This window comes from Vicugna pacos, chromosome 1, assembly GCF_048564905.1.
Source record: "Vicugna pacos chromosome 1, VicPac4, whole genome shotgun sequence".
Classification (NCBI taxonomy): domain Eukaryota; kingdom Metazoa; phylum Chordata; class Mammalia; order Artiodactyla; family Camelidae; genus Vicugna; species Vicugna pacos.
In genome coordinates, this window is record NC_132987.1 from 77,648,504 (window position 1) to 77,668,068 (window position 19,565).

Genomic DNA, 19,565 nt, shown 5'->3' on the forward strand with positions numbered 1-19,565 from the left:
GCCCAGAATGCTGCTGTGTGAGGAAGTACAAATGCGCTGAATGATGAATATGCAAAGATACAAAGTGATATGTTTACTTTTTTCAGCTAAAGATTAGTACAATGTAAATAACTACCAGTCTACCAAATTTACACATTTATTGCTACACCAAATTAAACAGAATAAAAAAGATAAATTGAACATCTGGCCAACTACTATGGATCCCCAATCTAAACCATAAATAATAAAAATCTTTTGTGATGTAAATATCTTGTATAGTATCTTCTAAAGCCACTTTTGGATAGACTTCAACTGTATCCGGATGGCATATTTACAGCTTAAAAAAACAAAAATAAATATATATATATATCTGCAATAAAGTTGCTATTATATCCTAAATAGCAACTTTGGGTAGGGTTAAAAAATTTCCATCTCAAGGACCTGAGTGTGGTAAAATAATGTGACCTGCAGGTTAATTCATCTGGCCTCTGTTCAATGGGTCTGGAAAACACAAGAATTCCACAGATGCAGACTATGCATGGTTAACTGCTCCTACCTGCTCGTCAAAACTGTACCTGAAAATATTTAGCAAAAGGAGCCCAATAACTATACAAAGGAATAAAGATGAAACTAAGGTCATGAGGGCTTTGCTCCTTTTCACTTTCCATTTAAAAAAATAAATCTTGGAATGCCATATTTCTTGATTTTGAAAAACAGGAGTTTGGATTTATTCAGGTACAGGAGAGACCAAAAATTTCATGTTTTTTTAAACTCTCGCCTTTTCACTAGCACATCTAAATGAGAATATTACAAAAGCAGGGAATGTTATGAATAGAATAAATGAATCATAGGATCCATCTTCCAGACCCCGTGACACAGTCATGGCAAATGCTAATTATCTGCACGTTGCATGTCCTACTCTTAATGCTTATGGAACCTCCAAATCTGCACCTGACTGGTGTCTGTGCCCTTAATGCTTATGGAACCTCCAAATCTGCACCTGACTTGTGTCTGTGCCCTCTTGGACTTATTTACACCACTCTATTACCCTCAAGGCATAACATAATGCACGTACAGATCTTAATGAAAACAATTAAAAGTTTGTTCATGAGCTGTAAACAGTGAAGCTGCAGAGCTAACAGTGTGAACAGAACACAAATGTCTGTGTTCTCAACCCCCCATGAGCAGAGTGGAGAGGGATGAGGGACTGCTTACCTCTGGTGTGCCAAGAGCATGTTCTCCAGCTAAAAGCAGCATGCTCAGGCCTCCCATTTGAGTAGGATCTACATAAGTCAAAAACAAGTAAATGATCAGTTTACAGCCATGATATAATCCAGAGTCAAAAAAGAATACTCACAAAGACTAGTAATCAGAAATCCAACAGAACCACATGTAGCTTGTTACAGAAAACTTTTGAAACTCTTTATGGAGCAATAACCTGGGGTATACGTGCTTGGTATTCACACTCTGGTGAGCCTTTTAAATACCACTGTTGTCCACCATTCCAGCAAAATGCTTTCTTCAATACCACAGCTGTTTACAACATTAATTATCTCCTAATGTGGTGCTTCTTTCCTTACTGCCTGGGAAGTTGGGATGGATTTTTTTTTTAAACAAAAGAGCATTTATACTTTTCTTCTAAGAAATTTGAGATTGTTATTCTCAAATTGTTATTTGTCATGTGAAATCAAGGCTGATCAAAAAAAAACCAGGCCATCAGAGGAACTAGAGAACAGAGAGACATTTTATAAATGGGCCTCCAAAAATCTAGTGGGCTTTGTTCAATCAAATCATCTCTCTTTAAAACTTTCCAAAACAAATTTAAATTGAACAATGACGTATTTTTGACATTCTAAATATTAGGGGTATATAGTCAGGTACTTCCTCAAAGTATCTTTAAAAAGATTCAAAATGAATCCTTCACTGAAGGCCTTTGTTTTCATTCTTTCAACAATCAACAGAACTAGAAAGACAAAATGAAAACAACAAACTGGCAGATCTATGACCTAGGATTATCTCTAAACAGAGAAAGTATACACAATTAAGAAACCTATATCCTCTAAGGTTGTTTTAAATGAATTAAATTTCAGAACTTAAATGATATATCATATGAAAATACCTAATTTCAGTGCTTCTCCCAGGGCATACTGGTCCTCAGTAAACACACTTTTAATTTCTGTAATCTCTCTACAATTAAAAATGAGGATCAGACATTCTGTTGCCTGAAGACATGCAAGTGTTTCTTTTCTCTTTCTTTTTTTGATTTTTTGTTTAAAGATATGCCCTTAAGTACACTTTGTATACAATCTGTCTTGAGAACTCACGAAGCAACTCTGATCACATCTTATATACAGTCAAAATAAAGAAAATTGAAAAACAAAATCTGAGGGAGGGGAGAGAGGGAGGAAGAAAGGAAGAGCTTAGTGGAGGTGAAAATATGTCACCAAACGATCAGGTGGTCGCCAAGCAGCTCCATGCTGGAACATAGCCACACAGGAAGACACATGGGAACACGGGCTGATTTGCTGAAACAGGGTTCTTTGTTGTTTTAAGATTCCACCCTTAATTAAATGTTAAGTTTATGAACTAAACTAGATAGATACTAAATAGATACTACTAAATATAGATACTACTGGCTAAAATAGATACTACTGGCAAATAAAAATCAGGAAGGGGAAATGAATTTAGCGGAGGGTTACTTTGGTTCTTTGGGCAGCTAAATACTTTTGCAGCTGTCATTCTAGAGATCAGGAGGATTGGATGGTTACTTTGGAATAAAGATAACAATGTGTTAGTTCAAATTATAAAGTAAAATAGAACACACTTCCATGATAATTTATTCAAGCTATATGCCAATATGGCTGCAAGAAGTTTGCTGCCTCATAGACACTAAAACACAGACAAGAAATCATCATCAGCCTTTATATTAATTTATACCTATATAGTGTTATCCAGATACGTCAAAATATATTTATATAAGTTGCATGCTTTCTCTTCACTGAGAGGACCTGCACTAAATTAAATTCTACAGAGCTTTCTCTTCTTGGAAATCATACACTTGACTGTTTTGGGGTTATTCAAAAATGCAAAATGTCATATGATGAAGACTATTGGGAAAACAAAACAAAATGAGATTCCATACTGGGGAAAAGCTTAAACCGGCCTCTAAAAGCCCTACAGTATCCCCTGGATTTAAACAGCTAGGCACTATGTTTTAATTAAAGGCAAACTCATTTGTTTTCATTGTGTTAAAAAGTAGCATAACTAGAAATATCAGATCAGTGTTACCCACTACATACTAGCTAACAAGGGTTCTGATTATGGATTCCCAACATCCATCACAGGCCCCTACATAATGAGATACATGTCAGAGAAAGCTGTTTTCCTTCTTTCCTGTATTTTGCTTAAAGAATGCTGTTTTTAAAAGGTCACCTGTAAACACCTTGGTTGAAGTCTAGGTCCTACTTTCAATTTGTAAGTGTAACAGGTAGATTAATAAACTCTCAGAAGTGGGCTACAGACAGACATCTTTCTTAGTCTTCTGTACTAAATCTACAACTATTTTTGGTTTGTGAAGAGCCACTGTATACAAAAAACCTATATAGACTGATCTAGATTTAGAAATGGGAGAGAAAGCAATGGAAGACAAATGATAAAAGAAGGAATTCACTTAAAAGCCAGTCTATGCTCTTACTTGGTGCTGATAACAAAATATTTTATAAAACACTTACTGATACAATCTGGGGAGTCCAGGGAGCTCACCAAGACTACTAGCAAGCGCGCTGAAGCTAAAATTGTACAAAATGACATCTAAAACAAGGACAGATCTCTGTTCTGATTCTTCTGGGATATGCAAAAGCTCACCTAGAATTATACTACTGACATCTACGTAACAATCACCTGAAGACTTTATTCCCCTAGAATGCTACTGTTGCATCAGACTACATTTCTTAGATTTATATGTGACACCGTCACATACTTTGTTATGCCATGAATCACACACTGAACTATTAAAGTTCATTAGGCCTACTGGCTATTAAAAAATAAAATGTCATCACAATACTGCTCAACCTCCATTCCCAAGCTTTCCATTTTGCAAACTCTTCAGAGCTTTCTTGAAGAAAATTTGCTTGTAATAATAAAATAGGAACCCTACAGCTCAACACCAACTTCAATGCTTCCATCCGTCTAATCTCCCTATTTCATTCTGGAAAATTCCTCTCTTGATTACAGTATTACAATAGAAGGAAGACAGAGTCATTTGTAGGGTGGATACAAATACTTTATTTCATGGTGATAAATGCTCTAGCATTCTTTACCACCCAAAGAATATTAAGGTTTCATAACACATGGGACCGTCTGGAATGTTAAATCTGCCTGGCCCGTAACAGGAATGGGGGCGGGATTGAGGGCAGGATGGGAATCCCCGCTAAGAAACAGCTGTCAGACCCATCCCAGATTTGTGATAGAATTGTTCATATTCTTGCCCTTGCTGTTTCAGAAACTCAGATGATCCATGTTAATTGTGGCTTTTCAGGTATCCATGATAACTGAGGTGCTTACTGGGATAGCTTAATAGTGTGCATGCATGTGTAAGCTATATTGTTACATTATAAATAAAATTCCCTGCGCTCCTGACAACCTCCACCTTGCTGTCTGCTTCTCAGTAATATCAATGTCAGGAATCTACATCTGTTTAGGACGACTCTACCACTTGGTCTCTACCTCCTTTCTTTAATTTTATACGCACAGTCTACACACACCATGCTCCAAAGCTTTAAGCTATGCTACATATTTGCCATTGCTTCCCACTGGTCATAAATTTTGCTTCTCTCTCTCTCTCTGTATTATGTTAAAAATAGTGCCTAAATGAATTGCCCTGTTTTTAAGAACAGGTAAAAATAGTGTCTAAACTCACCAGCTATTCCAAAGTTAAGCTGAGGCATTTCTTCAGTCTTTGCTTTCTTGGGGCTTGGCAAGTCTCTTGAAGAGTCAGATGGGAAGGCCCACAGTTTCTTTCGTGGATTGACAGTGGGTGTTGGGGACTTGACAGGCTTGTTTGTGGTAGGACACCATTTGTAGCCAGGATTTGCTTTCATAAATGCATCTTTATACTGTAAATAAAGAACAGATAACAGATTTTAATTAACACATAGATTGAGAAAGTTCTAATAGCCTTCCCCTTACCTAAATAATGAGTGAAAAAACACTTTCAGTAACTTCTCTGTCTTTCCTTTTAGAAGAATGACAATCTCAGGACTTTAGAGATAGACTATGAATCTATCTATTAGAAAGTTCATTTGTGGGATAAGGATACAGAGGTAGTAAATTTTGTATCTTTTAACCCTCTTCTATATTTTTTTTCCAGTATCCAAAAAGTTAGTTGACCTTGGTGGAGAGTTATTTGTAATTGAAAGACCAAAGGGCTTAAGACAGAAAAACCAGAGTTCAAACTCTAGCATTTCCACTTAGGGCTACAGTGATCAAGGACAGAGAACACAATCTCTGTGGGCCTCAGCCTTAGTTTCCATAAACTGAGAGCAAACCACCAATGCCCAGGGTTATTGTAAACAGTAGTGCGAAGAGCAGCACCTATTTCAAAGTAGGTTATCAGGCACACATTATAAAATGCAAGTCAATACCCAGGCCAGTAACTAGATTCTGCTCACTGCTTACTTTGGTAAGTATGTTAAAAATTAAATCTGTGCTTTAATGTATAGGCAAATGCAGGCAAACCTAACAGAGCAAAGCAATCAGTTGTGGGATAAGCAAACCAAGATCAAGAATGGGAGAAGGAGAGCAAAGCAGGGCAAACTGATGCGTAACTTCTTTTTTTTTTAATATTTTTATTGAAGTATAATCCGTTTACAGTATGTCAAGAATATGAAAACAAATATATGTACGTTCCTATATGACTGAAGTATTGTGCTGTAACCAGAAATTGACACAATGTGTAACTTCTTAGTTACTTGAAGATGCAAGGTCATGTACAAGAAAGAGCACTGGATGCAGAGTTTGTATGACCTGGGTTCAAAACCTACCTCTGCTATTAGCCAGCTGAGGACATACTAGCTTTCTCAGCCTCAGTTCCTCCATCTACAAAACGTAACTAAGGCACTGACAACATCCCAGGGTTTTGTAATGAGCACATGAAATCTCAAAAGCGAATGTGCTGGGAGCTATGATGTTGCTATTAATCCATCACAAACTTTACGTTCTTAACTTGGAGGTTTCAGTCTTCACTATCGTATCTACCTTTCTCCCAACTTTGCCATTTCTTTCCCCTCTACTGACAATAAAATTAAATAAAATATATTTGTTGCTATTCATTATATATTGTCAAAAGTTACATCATTTGATAAAATGTGTTTTCCATGCATTCTTCAATGATTACATGTTATTACTGCTGGATATTTTATTAAATTAATACAATTCTTTCAATCCCACAAAATTGCCTTTTGAAATGTTCACTCTGTGTGTAAAATTAACTAATAGCTTTTTTATCTAACCCATTTTTTTAAAAAAAGGTTCCTTTATCCTTAGTGTAAGAAAAGTATATGTAATCCAACTAACATTTTTCACCACTCCCCTTTAAATCATATAAATGAAAAATGTACTTATATAATATAATGCAATGTTCATAGTCAATGGTTTAGGATTACTCTAAAGTTATCTTAATTCAAATTTTATGAATAATCCATTTTTTAACAAAATCTTAACATCTGCATATGGATACACAGTTAATCGTAGAAGGAAGGTAAGCATAGAAAAACAGTAAAATACAGTTTTACTTTTCTTACAGAAATAATTACAATAGGATACAAGGCCAGACCCAAACTTGAATTTACCATCACACAGCAGGATAAATTTGGAGATATCAGTGTAATATAAGAGATACTTTATCCCAGTGCATTCACATGCATAGCGGGGATTTACATACTGAGCTGAAGCAGACAAATAGCCTTGCCTGCTGTCTGGAGGTGGAAAGTGACAAATGACAGGGTGAGATGAAGATGAAAGTAGCAGGCACACGCATCATTATTTTGTCCCAGCAAAAGGCACATGAGCTGGGTCTGTCAGGTGAACAGTCATTTGGACAAAGGTCACCACTCTATAAAGTGACAAAAGACTATCAAACTAATGTATTTGTCATGAGAAATCAATTTTTTTTTGTATTTTGGTGGTTTTTAAGAAGAAAGCCTCAGCTGTGAAGGATGCTAGATGGATGTCACTTGCACTCTGATACCTTCCGTTTCTTAGGTGTCCCCTTCCTGTCCTCCAATGTCACTGATCTGCATAAGTTCTTTCCCAGTAAGATAGTACATCCTTTGTTAAGAATCGTTTAGCAATTTGCTTTGATGAAAATCAACATGTGTAATGAAAATGATTATACTGTCATCCTCATGAATTTTTAAAAGTACTGATGGCTTTAATAAAGGCCAGCTTAAACTAACTTATGATGTGGATCTGTGCTGCAGACAATATAAATCACTGACAATCCCTGACCACAAACATCTCTTCCTCTTGCATATCTTCCACCCACCCACCTCCATCTCAGTCCTGTCTGAGGACTGACGAGATGACAAGACACTGGCTAGCCACTGGGGATGGAAAGAGCATGAATTAGAGTCTCTGCCCTCAAATTGTTTACATCTACAATTCCACTCAAACACATTACTTCTTTTTATACATGGTCCATAAACCTTCCCCTGGCTTAGGCATAAAAAATGGTTTTGCAAAGGGTCTGTAAAAGAGGAAGCTACCTATGAGTTGAAGAACAAAGGGCAAGAGAAAAGCCTGGAGTATATAGGGTTTTATGGAAAATGGTAACTGAGAATTCACCCTGAAGGTCAATACTCTGTAACTGTATCATAGTATTAATCTTGCAGGTTCTTAAACTCAGCATAAAATTCAATACCTAGACAACATTCATTAGCTCAATCAAGTATGTACTGAGCAAAAGAGTTAAGAATACAGGGGACAGAGAAAAGAGTAACACACAGCCCTTGTCCTTAAAGAGTTTAAAGCCTACATAGAGATGCCATAAATTCATAAGACATACAAGTCAACACAAGCAGCGTATAAACAACAAGGGAGGGTGGAGGCAGGAAGAGCCTCAGGGTGTGAGGATGCCTGTCCTTGGACTGGGCACACCATCAATCACTTGCTCTGAATCAGCTGTAAGAGACAACAGAAAGGCTTAATCATTCATTGTGATGAGGTTATTAGGAAAGGGATTACAGAGAAAGCTGAGTAAGGGAGAAATGAGAAAAGACTGTATATAGTCTGAAGCAAATAGCTGAGTGAAACTATTAGCATGCTGGTCAACCAAGTGGGCAAAAATCCATCATCACAGGATTGAAAGGGACAAAGAGACAGGCCCACCCATCCGGATCCCCAGGGCAGGGCTTTCATGCTGGGGGGGGAAGGAGGACTCAGTTATCCTCTAAGAACATCAATCACAGGTTACTGGTCTTATCTCATGGGTAACTGACTTCTTGCTAAAATACTGATTTTCAAAAATCTCCCATTACAATAAAAATTCCCCTCTTAAGCTCCTTTTTTAAATGCAAATTTCCAGCTGATTAGATAACCTAAGTGAATTTACTTTATAGGCAGTTCCTGACTTATATAAGGTGCTCAGTAAACACTGGCTCCCTTCTCCCCAACCCCAGTCACTACCACATTTCATTAGCAATAATAATACATCCTGTTATTCAGTAATGGTATTAAATACATACCCTTTATCATAGTGTTTTTGCCTACTTCATATATGACAATGGCACTATGTTATACCAAAAGACAAAACTTTCAAAAACTGGGTCTCAAACACTAGTTTTGCACATCATTTGTAAGAAGGAAAATCAGGTCTTAAACAACACTTTAATGAGATATACTTATTAATTGTTCTCCAATTGTTTTTGCTTTTTTTCTTTTTTTTTTTCAATGAGCAGGGGTATCAGAAAGTCTGGTAGTATTTCTAGCTATTATCACAGTCTAGATCTTCTCAACAGAGTGAAAGGGAATGGTAACCCTGGTGAGGTCCAATAATAAGGGGCCCTGGGAATATCTATACAAATCCAGACAAGTGATTCTGGTGCAAGTATGTGAAATAACACCATGAAAAAAAAAAAAAACAAAACCTACCAGAATTATGAAGGAGCAATTACATAGGAATTACCTGAATTTTAAAAAAGAGATATACCACACTTTCTCATTCTGTAACTCTGAAGGGGCTAAGTGAACCTCTAGCATAATAAATTTTGAGACAGCTGTACCTCTTCACACTGGCAGGCAGAAATCATATTATACCGGGTGAAAGAGGAGAGGAAGATATTTGAGAAGTGGCACTAATTTGTACTTCCTTAGTTCTAGGAACTTTCCCTGACAAAAATTTAAAACTTATCATTTAGATCTGAAATATTCTTATTAGATATTTTTAATAGGAAGAAAATAAGACTGTTTATATGGCAGAACACTGAATTAAGTTTATGGTTTTGACAGAACAAATACATTTTAAATTATACATTAATGTGTAAGACTTCCACGATAAAGTCACTCCAATAAAACCTATACCGTTCAAAAAGTGACATGAATAAGTGACCAAGGAATTCTTTGGTTCTCTTATGGAAAAGTCATAAAGGAAAAATTGAGTTGGCTACAGATATGGTTGCATAAGTTGGCTGTAAAGATTACTGTGGCAACAGTGGTTCATATTCACATACAAGTTTCTTTAAAAGGACAATTTTAATTCCTAATTTGGGTGATTAGGAGGAAGGTCAGCTTAATCAGTTAGCATTAATCTAAAAAAAAGTCAAACTTTCAGAATTTCTTTTAAAATGTAATTTTGTTACTTTTAAAATTTTGATAAGGATCTGTAAACATTATTTTTATTTCTAGAAATGTATTAATAGATACACTCATGTGTTAACTAATTTGAACTGTAAAATGTTTAAGTTTTCTTTAAAAAATATGTTCATTTAGGTTTAGTAATTTCCTTAAACACTTTAAACTTTTTCTTTATAAAATAGTTTATAGCATGAATTTCCAATTTTTCAAACACTGCAAAAAATTAATTAACTTTCACCTACATCCCTTTGAATTATCACAAATTCCAAACTAATTAAGGTTTACTATAGCAACATCTTACAGGATACTGGAGTATTAGGTCCCTCAGTCAATCTAAATATTAACATCTGGAACTAATACCAGAAACGAATTTTAAGAGACTCAGTTTAAATTCAAAATACATCACTCACTATGGGATCTTTATAAAGTCATTATTTTATTTGATTTGAATATTTAAATGCTAGTGTTTACTAACTGGCAAATAGATTGCTACTTCTGAAATCAAGTAGTTAGCTCACTTATGGAACATCTATTTGTTAGGGGCTATTAATCACATTGGACAGTATCTGCCAGGTTGGGCAAACGATACATTCAGTTTTGTGGATTCTTGCGTTTCGAAGACTAACTTTGCATTTTAGTAGCCCTTGAGTGTGTTAACAGGTCCTAATAAAAATAGCAAATAATTGCTAAGTAGAGAAGTATCAAATACAAACAAACATAAGTTTGCTTATCAGCAATAATGATAAAACTAACACTTGTACAGCATTTTAAACTTCACAGCATGCTGCTGCATACAATAACCTTATTTGTATCTTACCTCGACCCTGTGAGGGCAGGCATCTTTACTGCAGTTTTACAGATGTGGAACCTCAGAAGGTCTGAGACGGGAGGCTACGTATGAGACCCAAACTCTACTACTGTTACTAGCTTGCTTCCTTGGATAAATCATTTCACTTTTCTGGGCTTCAGTGTCCTCATCTTTAGCTTTTGGAAAATGATATCTATCTCAGGGGATTATTTTTAAGATTAAATAAGTCAAATGTTTATAAAAGAACCCTGGGCAGAATACTCAAAAATAAACACTTGAATTTTTTTTTTATAGTAAGAAAAGTCCTGATATCTGGAACACAGGAATGGGAAAAGTCTCAGAACAAGGATTACTGGGAAAGACGGAGCCTAATCTTTGGTTTTACTACTCACATCCCCCCAGAGTGGTGGGGCTCCTAACTAAGTTATACTCAGAAAACTCCACATAGAGTAAGTAGTTTCATTAGTGGTAGCTAAACATAGCTGAAAGTGGAAAGAAACGGCAATTGAGGCTGGGCCCAAAATAAAGACTCATGGTAATACAAAGAGGAAATTCAAAAGAACAAAAAAGTTAATAATCATTTAATATACAGATAAAGACGTGACTATAACTCAATTATTCACAAAGGTCTCACCAAATTACAGGCCACAAAATAATTCTTGTTTGTAAATAATAGGTAGAAATTTTTGAAAAATTCAAAAGGCATTCTGAAGTAAGAAAGTATGTAATCAAAATTTTAAATTAACTTTCCAGGATAAATTTATAAAATAAAAAGTTTCATCTGCCTGGAAACCACGTTATGTGTTAACACCTGTTTCTCAAGAAGGTGGGATAAATGAGGTACCATTCTAGCTTAGTAGTATGTAAGATGCCACAGCATGCTTGTCAAAACACAAACCCTATTAAGTATGACTTGACAATTAACAAAAACTGTCCAGTGTAGTAATACGTGAGAAAATAACAGTAAATCTTCTTCAGAGAAGAATCCATTTCTGATGAAACCAAAACAAGGGAATGAATACGTTAAATTTTTCTTGAAGAAATATGGAGGAAGAACTAATCACTAAAACCTCATAGAGATTTGTGGTGATAATTTTTCCTATAGTACTGATGACAACAGATACCAATAGTTATGAAAGGCTATTATAAAAAAAGCCTTCAAGTTGTATTTTATTGCATTTGATTCCACAGCTGTTTTACTGATATACAACTGAACTTCTAAACTTTCAGGCCAGTCTCTCACAATTTTTGCCTCATCTTTTCCTGATACTGTCCTACACGTATCCCAGGCTTGGGGTAAAACTTTCTTCTTCCTGAAATTGTTCTTATTTCCCATATCTGCTCATATCCTTGCCTTTCTTCTGAACCAAAGCCCATGCTAAATTCTACCAACTTCATAAAGCCTTTTCTGAAATACCTCCACCTACCCACCCCAGTACAAGCAGATTCTTCCCATAAGATCTGTGACATTTTATTGTCACCATTTTTGACTGACTTACTCAAATATCTTGTTTCTTAGCCATCTAAAGTGAGCGGCATACATTAACAGGGTGCTAGAGTCAAACAGGTAAGAGTATCCCAGGCTCCACAAATGCATGGCTGGTCAAGACACTAACCCCTAAGAGCCTGAGATCCCTGCTCTGAGGAATGGGGACACTCATACCCGACTTTACACATTTGTGCTTATGCAAAACATCAAACCTGGAACAAACCAATTAATCAATAAATGCATGCATTCTGCCTCACGCCTCTGCTCCTACAAAAACGAAGGAAGAGGGCGCTATGAATAAGGTCATTCAAAATTGCCTTGCCTTTCCAGATGCTCCCAGCTTCTCTGCACTGACTCTGCTCCACCTGAAGGACAACTGTGTTCCTCTATATTGACTGCCAATTAATTAATTATGATTGTTAGTTTAAATGACTCCTGGAACTTTCCAGCAATATCCTAGTCAAAATGCAAACCTGTATTCACACATCTGTGAGAGTACATATATAAAGATGCTAAAAGGAAAAATAATACTGTTTCTCTGAGTCTCCCAAGTCCACAGAAGTCAGAGCCTGGGAACATCTGTAAAGCTGCACTATCACGCGCACTGAATTTAAGAAGAGAATCCAGGTTATAGCCTTCGGACTATTTTTAAAATGACTTATAACCAATTATTGCTCTAATGAGATTCATCAGAAAACATGAAACCCCCATTCAACCATTCTTTTCAACAATGCAAATTAGTACTGGGCAATAATTCAGGAAACTGAAAACAAATCCCAGAACGGCTGTTTCCTCTTGCCAGATGCACTAATACAAGATAATCAGAAGCAAGGGAAGAGTCAGAGAAAGTTTTAACAGGTAAAAAAATAATCTCTTCAAAGTTATATTAATTATTACTCACGTTTAAAATGTGTTAATTTTGAAAACAAGAGGAGGAAGGAAAAACAAGTATTTCTCACTTAATTGGGAATGACAGGTTAGATATTGGTAAATACCATGTAAGCATTTACAGTCACATGCAAACTATGCTGAAGAACTATGTTTTGTTCCTAGTAGAGAATATATTTTAAATTTGGGGGTTTTAATGAAAAAGTTACACATACAAAAACAGTTTTAAAAATGACGGCCTGGGGGGAGGGGACCTTGAAGAACTGAGACCGTATTTTTGACTAACAATCTCAAGTCCTGGTACATTGAAGCCACTCAGTAAGTTTTTGTTGATTAAACTGACATTTCAATTAAGGCTGCAATATTAACACAAAAAGAACCAGCACAATTACCTGCACTTTAATGTAATTTTGAAACCATTTAGTAAATAAGTTGAAACAAGTATCACTTATGACCAGAAACCAACTGTATAATGATTTTGAAAGTAGCTAAACTTCCACACTTGGCACTAGACATGAGACAGTATTTCATAAGAGCAACTCTGAACAGGGCAAGCTGTGAGGTGGAAGATCCAGTTATGATCTTTCAGAAGTCTGAAAAGGTGGAGTGGAGGAGTGGGATGGGGAGACCTTAACAGATTTAGATTTCGTTACTCACCACAATGGCAAATATTGTAAAGCTAATTAGGTAATTACTAAGGGAATTCCTGTATGAAAATAATGCTTTAAAAGTGGCCACCTATTGGGTTTGTATATTAGCAGTATTTGCAAACAGTATACTTGGGACAGGCTGCATGTTATCCAAAAACAGTAATCCAAAAACAAACTCAAGCGTTTAATTATAGGAAGCTTATGCAGTTCTCTATGAGGTTTCAGATAATTGTTTGTTTTATCGTATAAATATGACTATGAAAGGATCTGAAACTATTTAATGGGAAAATTTTACTGTTAATTACTGTTATGCTAGTGAAAACCCCCTGCAACACTTAAAATCACATAGGTAATGGAATAGATTTTAAATTTTCTAGGTGCTCTAGAGTTAAAATACAGTCTTTAACAATATAGTTAACTTCTGAAGCCTTATGTGATTATTAATTACATAGCAACAATGCTAAGCATTTACTCTGGATTCAAATTCCCCAGAACATTGCATAAGAAATTTTTATGCTCCATGTTAGCTTGTTAAACAACTCAGTAAAACCACAGCAATTGAAAGAATTATTTTTCTACATACTGAGATGTCTAATCTAGTGTCTCACTTGAAACTCTGTATTTGTCCCCTGTTGGTTCATCTTTCCACAGAACTTAACTAAATGTTTGGTGGCTGGGCTTTCATGAATCAAGACTACTTGCAGGTTGGGATGCTGGAGAAATGATGTTAGAATCATTCCATTCAAGTTTAAACACAACGATATTGCTTTGCTTTCTCCTGACCTGCTAAATACACTGCACAATACACTTTAAATGTACAACACACTGACATTAATTTAAGAATATTTTAGAAAGAGATCAGTATACAATATTTACGAAATTCAGTCATATTTTGGAATTAATGCCCACCTTTCTGAATAGTCGTCCTGCATAAAAATACTTTTCACCAACTACTGCCTACACAAGTGTTTATGTGCAAGCACATATCACATTATCATATACATCCTGTTCCACTGTTCCACTCACTTACTGGTTTTAAATATTCATGCTGCACTATCTATAGAAACAAGTCTAAGCATCTCTCTTGATAATTGCATTTATTATAAAATCAAAAAATATTAGCACTGAAAGGGATACAAGTTTTGGTCCAACTTCCTCATTCTAATAACATATGTTAAAAAAAGAAAAAAAGCTGAGACACAGAGATTGACTTAGATGTGGTTACAAAGCTATTTAGCAGCAGAACTAGATCAAGATTGTCATCTTTATCATGAGCATTCTCTTGACAGCAGAAGCTGGGTTCCTAGAAAAACTAAAAACAAAAACCATTCATAATAAATAAATCACCATTCATAAAAGTCAATCCCCTATATCAATCAGTGGAATATATACAATGAGAAGAAAACTTGGTAATAGATTGCTTTTGGCACCTCACCAGTATTTGCAAGGTGGACCTGGAACTCAGCAATAGGAACAAAGCTGTTCTTTATGTTTTCACTTAGCCCCTGATTCATGATTCACCTTCATGTTGACCTTCAGCATGGACTCCATATTTGCTGACTGGGGGTTATGGATTTGGTTGTTCACAGCTACCATAAACCCTCAATACTGTAACCTACCTCCTTGGCCATGTCTGTGTATTTCTGCTTCTCCTTTGGATCGAGAACAGCCCACCAGTCAGCTAGTATCTTGGTAGCACCTCGGTTATCAAGCCTGGGGTGTTCCTGACGTACAAGGGAGCGATGACGTTTGCAAAATAAGAGAAATGCATTCATTGGTCTCCGGGCTCGCTGTTCTGGTGATTCATCGTCTTCAGTCTCACCAACATCTTGCTCTAGGCCATCAGCCCCAAGAAGGTGAACCTATGACCAACAGAACAAAAGCTAGATGTTTTAACACATGCTGGATAACTTTGCTTCAAAAATTAGTCTTGGTTTTCAAATTGTATTTTTCCTTAGCTTCACAGAAACAACTTAAAAATCCAAAAAAAGATGGTTTTTTAAAAGTCATTAACCACTGTTTTGGTTGGTAACCAACCCGTGATGTATTCTTTTGCTTACTTTCTATAGCAACCTGTGCATGTCCCTATTACAGCATATACTACACTGCTGTTAGAACTGCTTACTTTTTTTCTCTTACTAAACAGTGAGCTCTTTGAGGACAAAAGCTCTCTTATTTACTTTATACACAGTGCCTAGCTCAATGTCTGGTATAAAATTAGTACTTAATTGACAGCTGAATAAACAGTTAAGCCCATTCTCTGGTATATGGGTCTCACGACTGACACATAAAATACATGAATTAGTTCTGTCTTTCTCCTTTTTGGAAAGTGCATTTCCATAGCTAATAACATAAAAATGTTTAACATGAAAGCATATAATAAAAATCTAATATAGACTACTGAAGAGTTTTTGTGCACATCACAAGTGGAACGACCTACCATAAAAATCAAAATAGACATTTAACATTATTTGAAGGAAGAACTACATAATAACATTTCAAGCCTGTAAGTATCATGCTTTCTTGTCCACTGAAATGCTATGGTGATAGGGCTTACACTTTCAAAATCGGTTTTGCATCCTCCCCTTTCCTAAGCACTTCATTCAATTCAAGGTCTTCAAGGACTACGGAAAAGCTCTGATCCTGTCCATCTGTGTAATTTTCATTGCCACTGCCCTACTACCACTCTGGCCTGTGGCCTCGTCTTACTGCCTTTAATCTCTTACAGTACTTTCTGCACATGGCTGCAGATTACAATTCTTAAAGTACACCTCTGATCACAGAATCTCAGAATATAGTGGGATTGTTAAGTAACTTCTAAGGCTAAAATATGATTCTATGATATTTCTTAGAAATGGTGCAACCAAGAACGGAAGTCCAGAATGCTTACTAAAACCACTTCTTCGGTTGTTGTTTCATAGTTAAAATTAAGAAGGGATCAAGGTAGTCATTAGTCTGCATTATACAGTAGGGTAGTACTTCTTAAATGTGAGTGGGCATCGGAATCCCTGGAGGTCTTGTTAAAACACAGATGGTTATGTCCCATTCTAGTTTCTGATTCTGTAGGTCTGGAGTGGGTCTTAAGAATTTGTATATCTAGCAAGCTGCCAGGTTATGCTGCTGGTCTAAGGATCACACTTTAAGAACCACTACTACATGGGCACCAGGTTCTCTTATATCATGTTTATTGGGCAACTGTTACAGATATATATTGTAGGACAAATCACAAGTTTAATCCAGTTAGGTATTTTTTAAAAGTCTTTTAAATTTATATTGCCAATGCATTTAATTAACCATCAATTATCATCTTCAAACACAAATAGTACAGGACAATTCTGAAGTCACAGCTACCTGATTTGGAAATACATTAAGGATTATTATTGAGGGTGAAGGCTACAGATTTATCTTCCTCATTATGTGTATAATCATTAACAATGATTTGCATTTTCAAGGAATATTTATTTAGCATCCTGAAACTGACTAAGAAGCTACTGAAAAATCAGGCATAAACAATGTATTATGTAGGCTGAGGTCGTAATTATATTTTCCCTTCAGAAAAGAATAACTTTTGATTCAGTTACTAAATTATAAAACTCATGCCAAGAGCTGGAAAAATAGATAAATAAGACAAGATCCTGGCCCAAGGAGCTCACTGTTTTGGGAGAGGAAAAAGATATATAAGCAAGTAAATTAAAAAGCAGGATGATTTTAACAAGGAACCAGTGTGATAATGAATCAGAAGTGGTTGGGTAGGAGCACAGGGAAGTCTCCCTAGACAAGATGCAACAAATCAACACCAGCATCAGACCAGGATATAGAAACCACAGCTGGATGCAATGCAAAGCCCTGAGTAGTTTTAAGCAGGAGAAGGATACTGTTAGATTTGTATTTTAAGGTAACTCCTATCAGCAATGTAGAGCATGAATTAAGTAACAAAATCAGAAGCAGCGAAAGCTAGAGAAACCAGTTAAAAGTTCATTCCAGCTGTCCAGCAAGAATGGGGACAGAGCTCAATCAAGGCAGTAGTAATGAGAATGGAGAACTGAGAACAGAGACAATACTCACTAATGAAGTAGAACCAAGAGTGACTGGGGTCTAAGTGGATTTAAAGGTTGAAAAAGGAAGAGTGTTTCCAGCTTTGGTGGCAAGATTCCTTCATATACAACAGAGAATACTTTTTCTCAAATGAGAGAAATTAGATCTGGTGGGGAGCAGAAACAGCAGCGCTGAGTAGGCTGAATGTGAAGTGGCTCTCAGCAGAGAGGTCTCAGCTGGGATGACAAACTGATGTACCAATAGAAAGAAGAAAGACCAGGGGCATGGACGAGAGCTCTGAACGTGGACTAAAAAGAGAAGAAGATGCGATGACTCCATCCTTTCACTCAGTAACTGTCTACTGGCACCTGACATGGACCAGGCACTGTTCCAGGTGATGCAGACAGAGCAGTGAGCATACAAATCCCCTATAACCAGCCTTCCATTTTGGAAGGACCTCTCTAGCTGCTCTGTTGAAAACACACTGAGAAGGGCAAGAGCAGAGGCAGGGAGAGGCAGAAAACAATCACCCGCACTAGCACTGGTGGTGGCTTGAACAAGGTAGCAGTAGTGGCGTTGCTAACAAGGGGCCAAACGGAGAACTTGTTTTTAAGGTATAGCTGAGAATTTGCTGACAGATGCGAGACTTGAGCAAAAGAAAACAGACAAGGTTTCAGGTCTGACCCTTGAAAGTTTGCGTTGCCACTTACCAAGAAAGGAAAGATGTAGGAGGATTGGGTTTGGAGGAGAAAAGTGAAAGTTTCATTTTGAACACATTCAAACTGAGATACTGATTTGATATCTAAGTGGATATGTCAAGTAAATAGTCAGAAATACAAGTCCAGAGTTTAGGAGAAAGGTCGAGGGTGGAGACAGAAATTAAGATAAGAGGCCCAGAGAATATCAACATTTGAGGGCAGAATAATGGAGGGGCAACAACTGAAAGAAACTAGAAAGGTATAGTTGGGAAGGCAGGAATAGAAATACGAGTCACAGAAATAGAAGACGCGGAAACAGGAGACAGCTTCAAGGACGAAGTGATCAGCAAGTGCAAATGTGTCAGAAAGATCAAATTAAGCATAAACTTGGCAATTTCCTCGAATAGGAAAAATAACTTATTTCTCTGAAAAAGGGAAGGAAAAGGGAAAGACAGATAAGCAGTGAGGGACAAGTAAGGTGAGTAGAGAAAGCTGAAGGAGTCATTTCTTGTGGCCCCTATTTTCTCTGTGAAGGAGGAAAAAAGGTCAACGGTGAAGAGACCATAACTCGTATGCATAGAGGATATCTGAGAAACAGGAAAAACGTTTACAATTCCTGCTGAGACAAGTGGAAGAGGGAGCTGACCCAAGCCAAGAATAAAAGACTGTATGGATGTCGAAGGCCTGAAGCCTGTCAAAGACATGTTCATAAAATTTGTAGTAACACAAAATATGCCCTCATGTGTTCTTCCACTGAACGTGTATCTATTCAAAACCTACTTTGGTCCAGCCAACATTCTAGGTTTTAAGGAAAGAGAACAGGTGGGGCAAGACCCCTGCTCTCACTGAGTTTGTACTCTAGCCCAAGAAGAAAGGCACAAACAAGTACACAGCTAAACAGAAGGCAACAGGAAGAAGTGTGAGGAAGGAAAGCCTCTGACGTGCAATGAGCTGGGTGGGAGGGACCTGAGAGGATGAGGGCCCACCTCTCGGGGATGTAGTCCTTGAGCTGAGACCTGAGTGACAAAGAGGAAGATCCAGTTATACCAAAACCTGGAGGAATACGTGTCTTTCTAAAGTCACCTGCATGGTTGTGAGACTTTCTAAACAAGAGCCGAATGCTCAAGTGTGAGACCAGAGAAGGGACTTGGAGGACTGACCACAGAGGC

At 36.8% G+C, this 19,565-nt stretch overlaps 1 protein-coding gene across 12 annotated transcripts in view; it reads right to left on the minus strand.

Annotated features, from left to right (window-relative positions):
• The window catches only part of BBX (BBX high mobility group box domain containing), a 254,842-nt gene that overhangs the window by 75,547 nt on the left and 159,730 nt on the right, over positions 1-19,565 (minus strand). For all 12 annotated transcript variants that reach the window (XM_072965768.1, XM_072965763.1, XM_072965729.1 and 9 more), the window contains 3 exons: positions 15,283-15,525; positions 4,898-5,093; positions 1,195-1,262 (listed from right to left, as the gene is read on the minus strand). In XM_072965768.1, the coding sequence (XP_072821869.1) occupies positions 1,195-1,262; positions 4,898-5,093; positions 15,283-15,525 (507 nt within the window). The remainder of the gene's footprint in view (positions 1-1,194; positions 1,263-4,897; positions 5,094-15,282; positions 15,526-19,565) is intronic.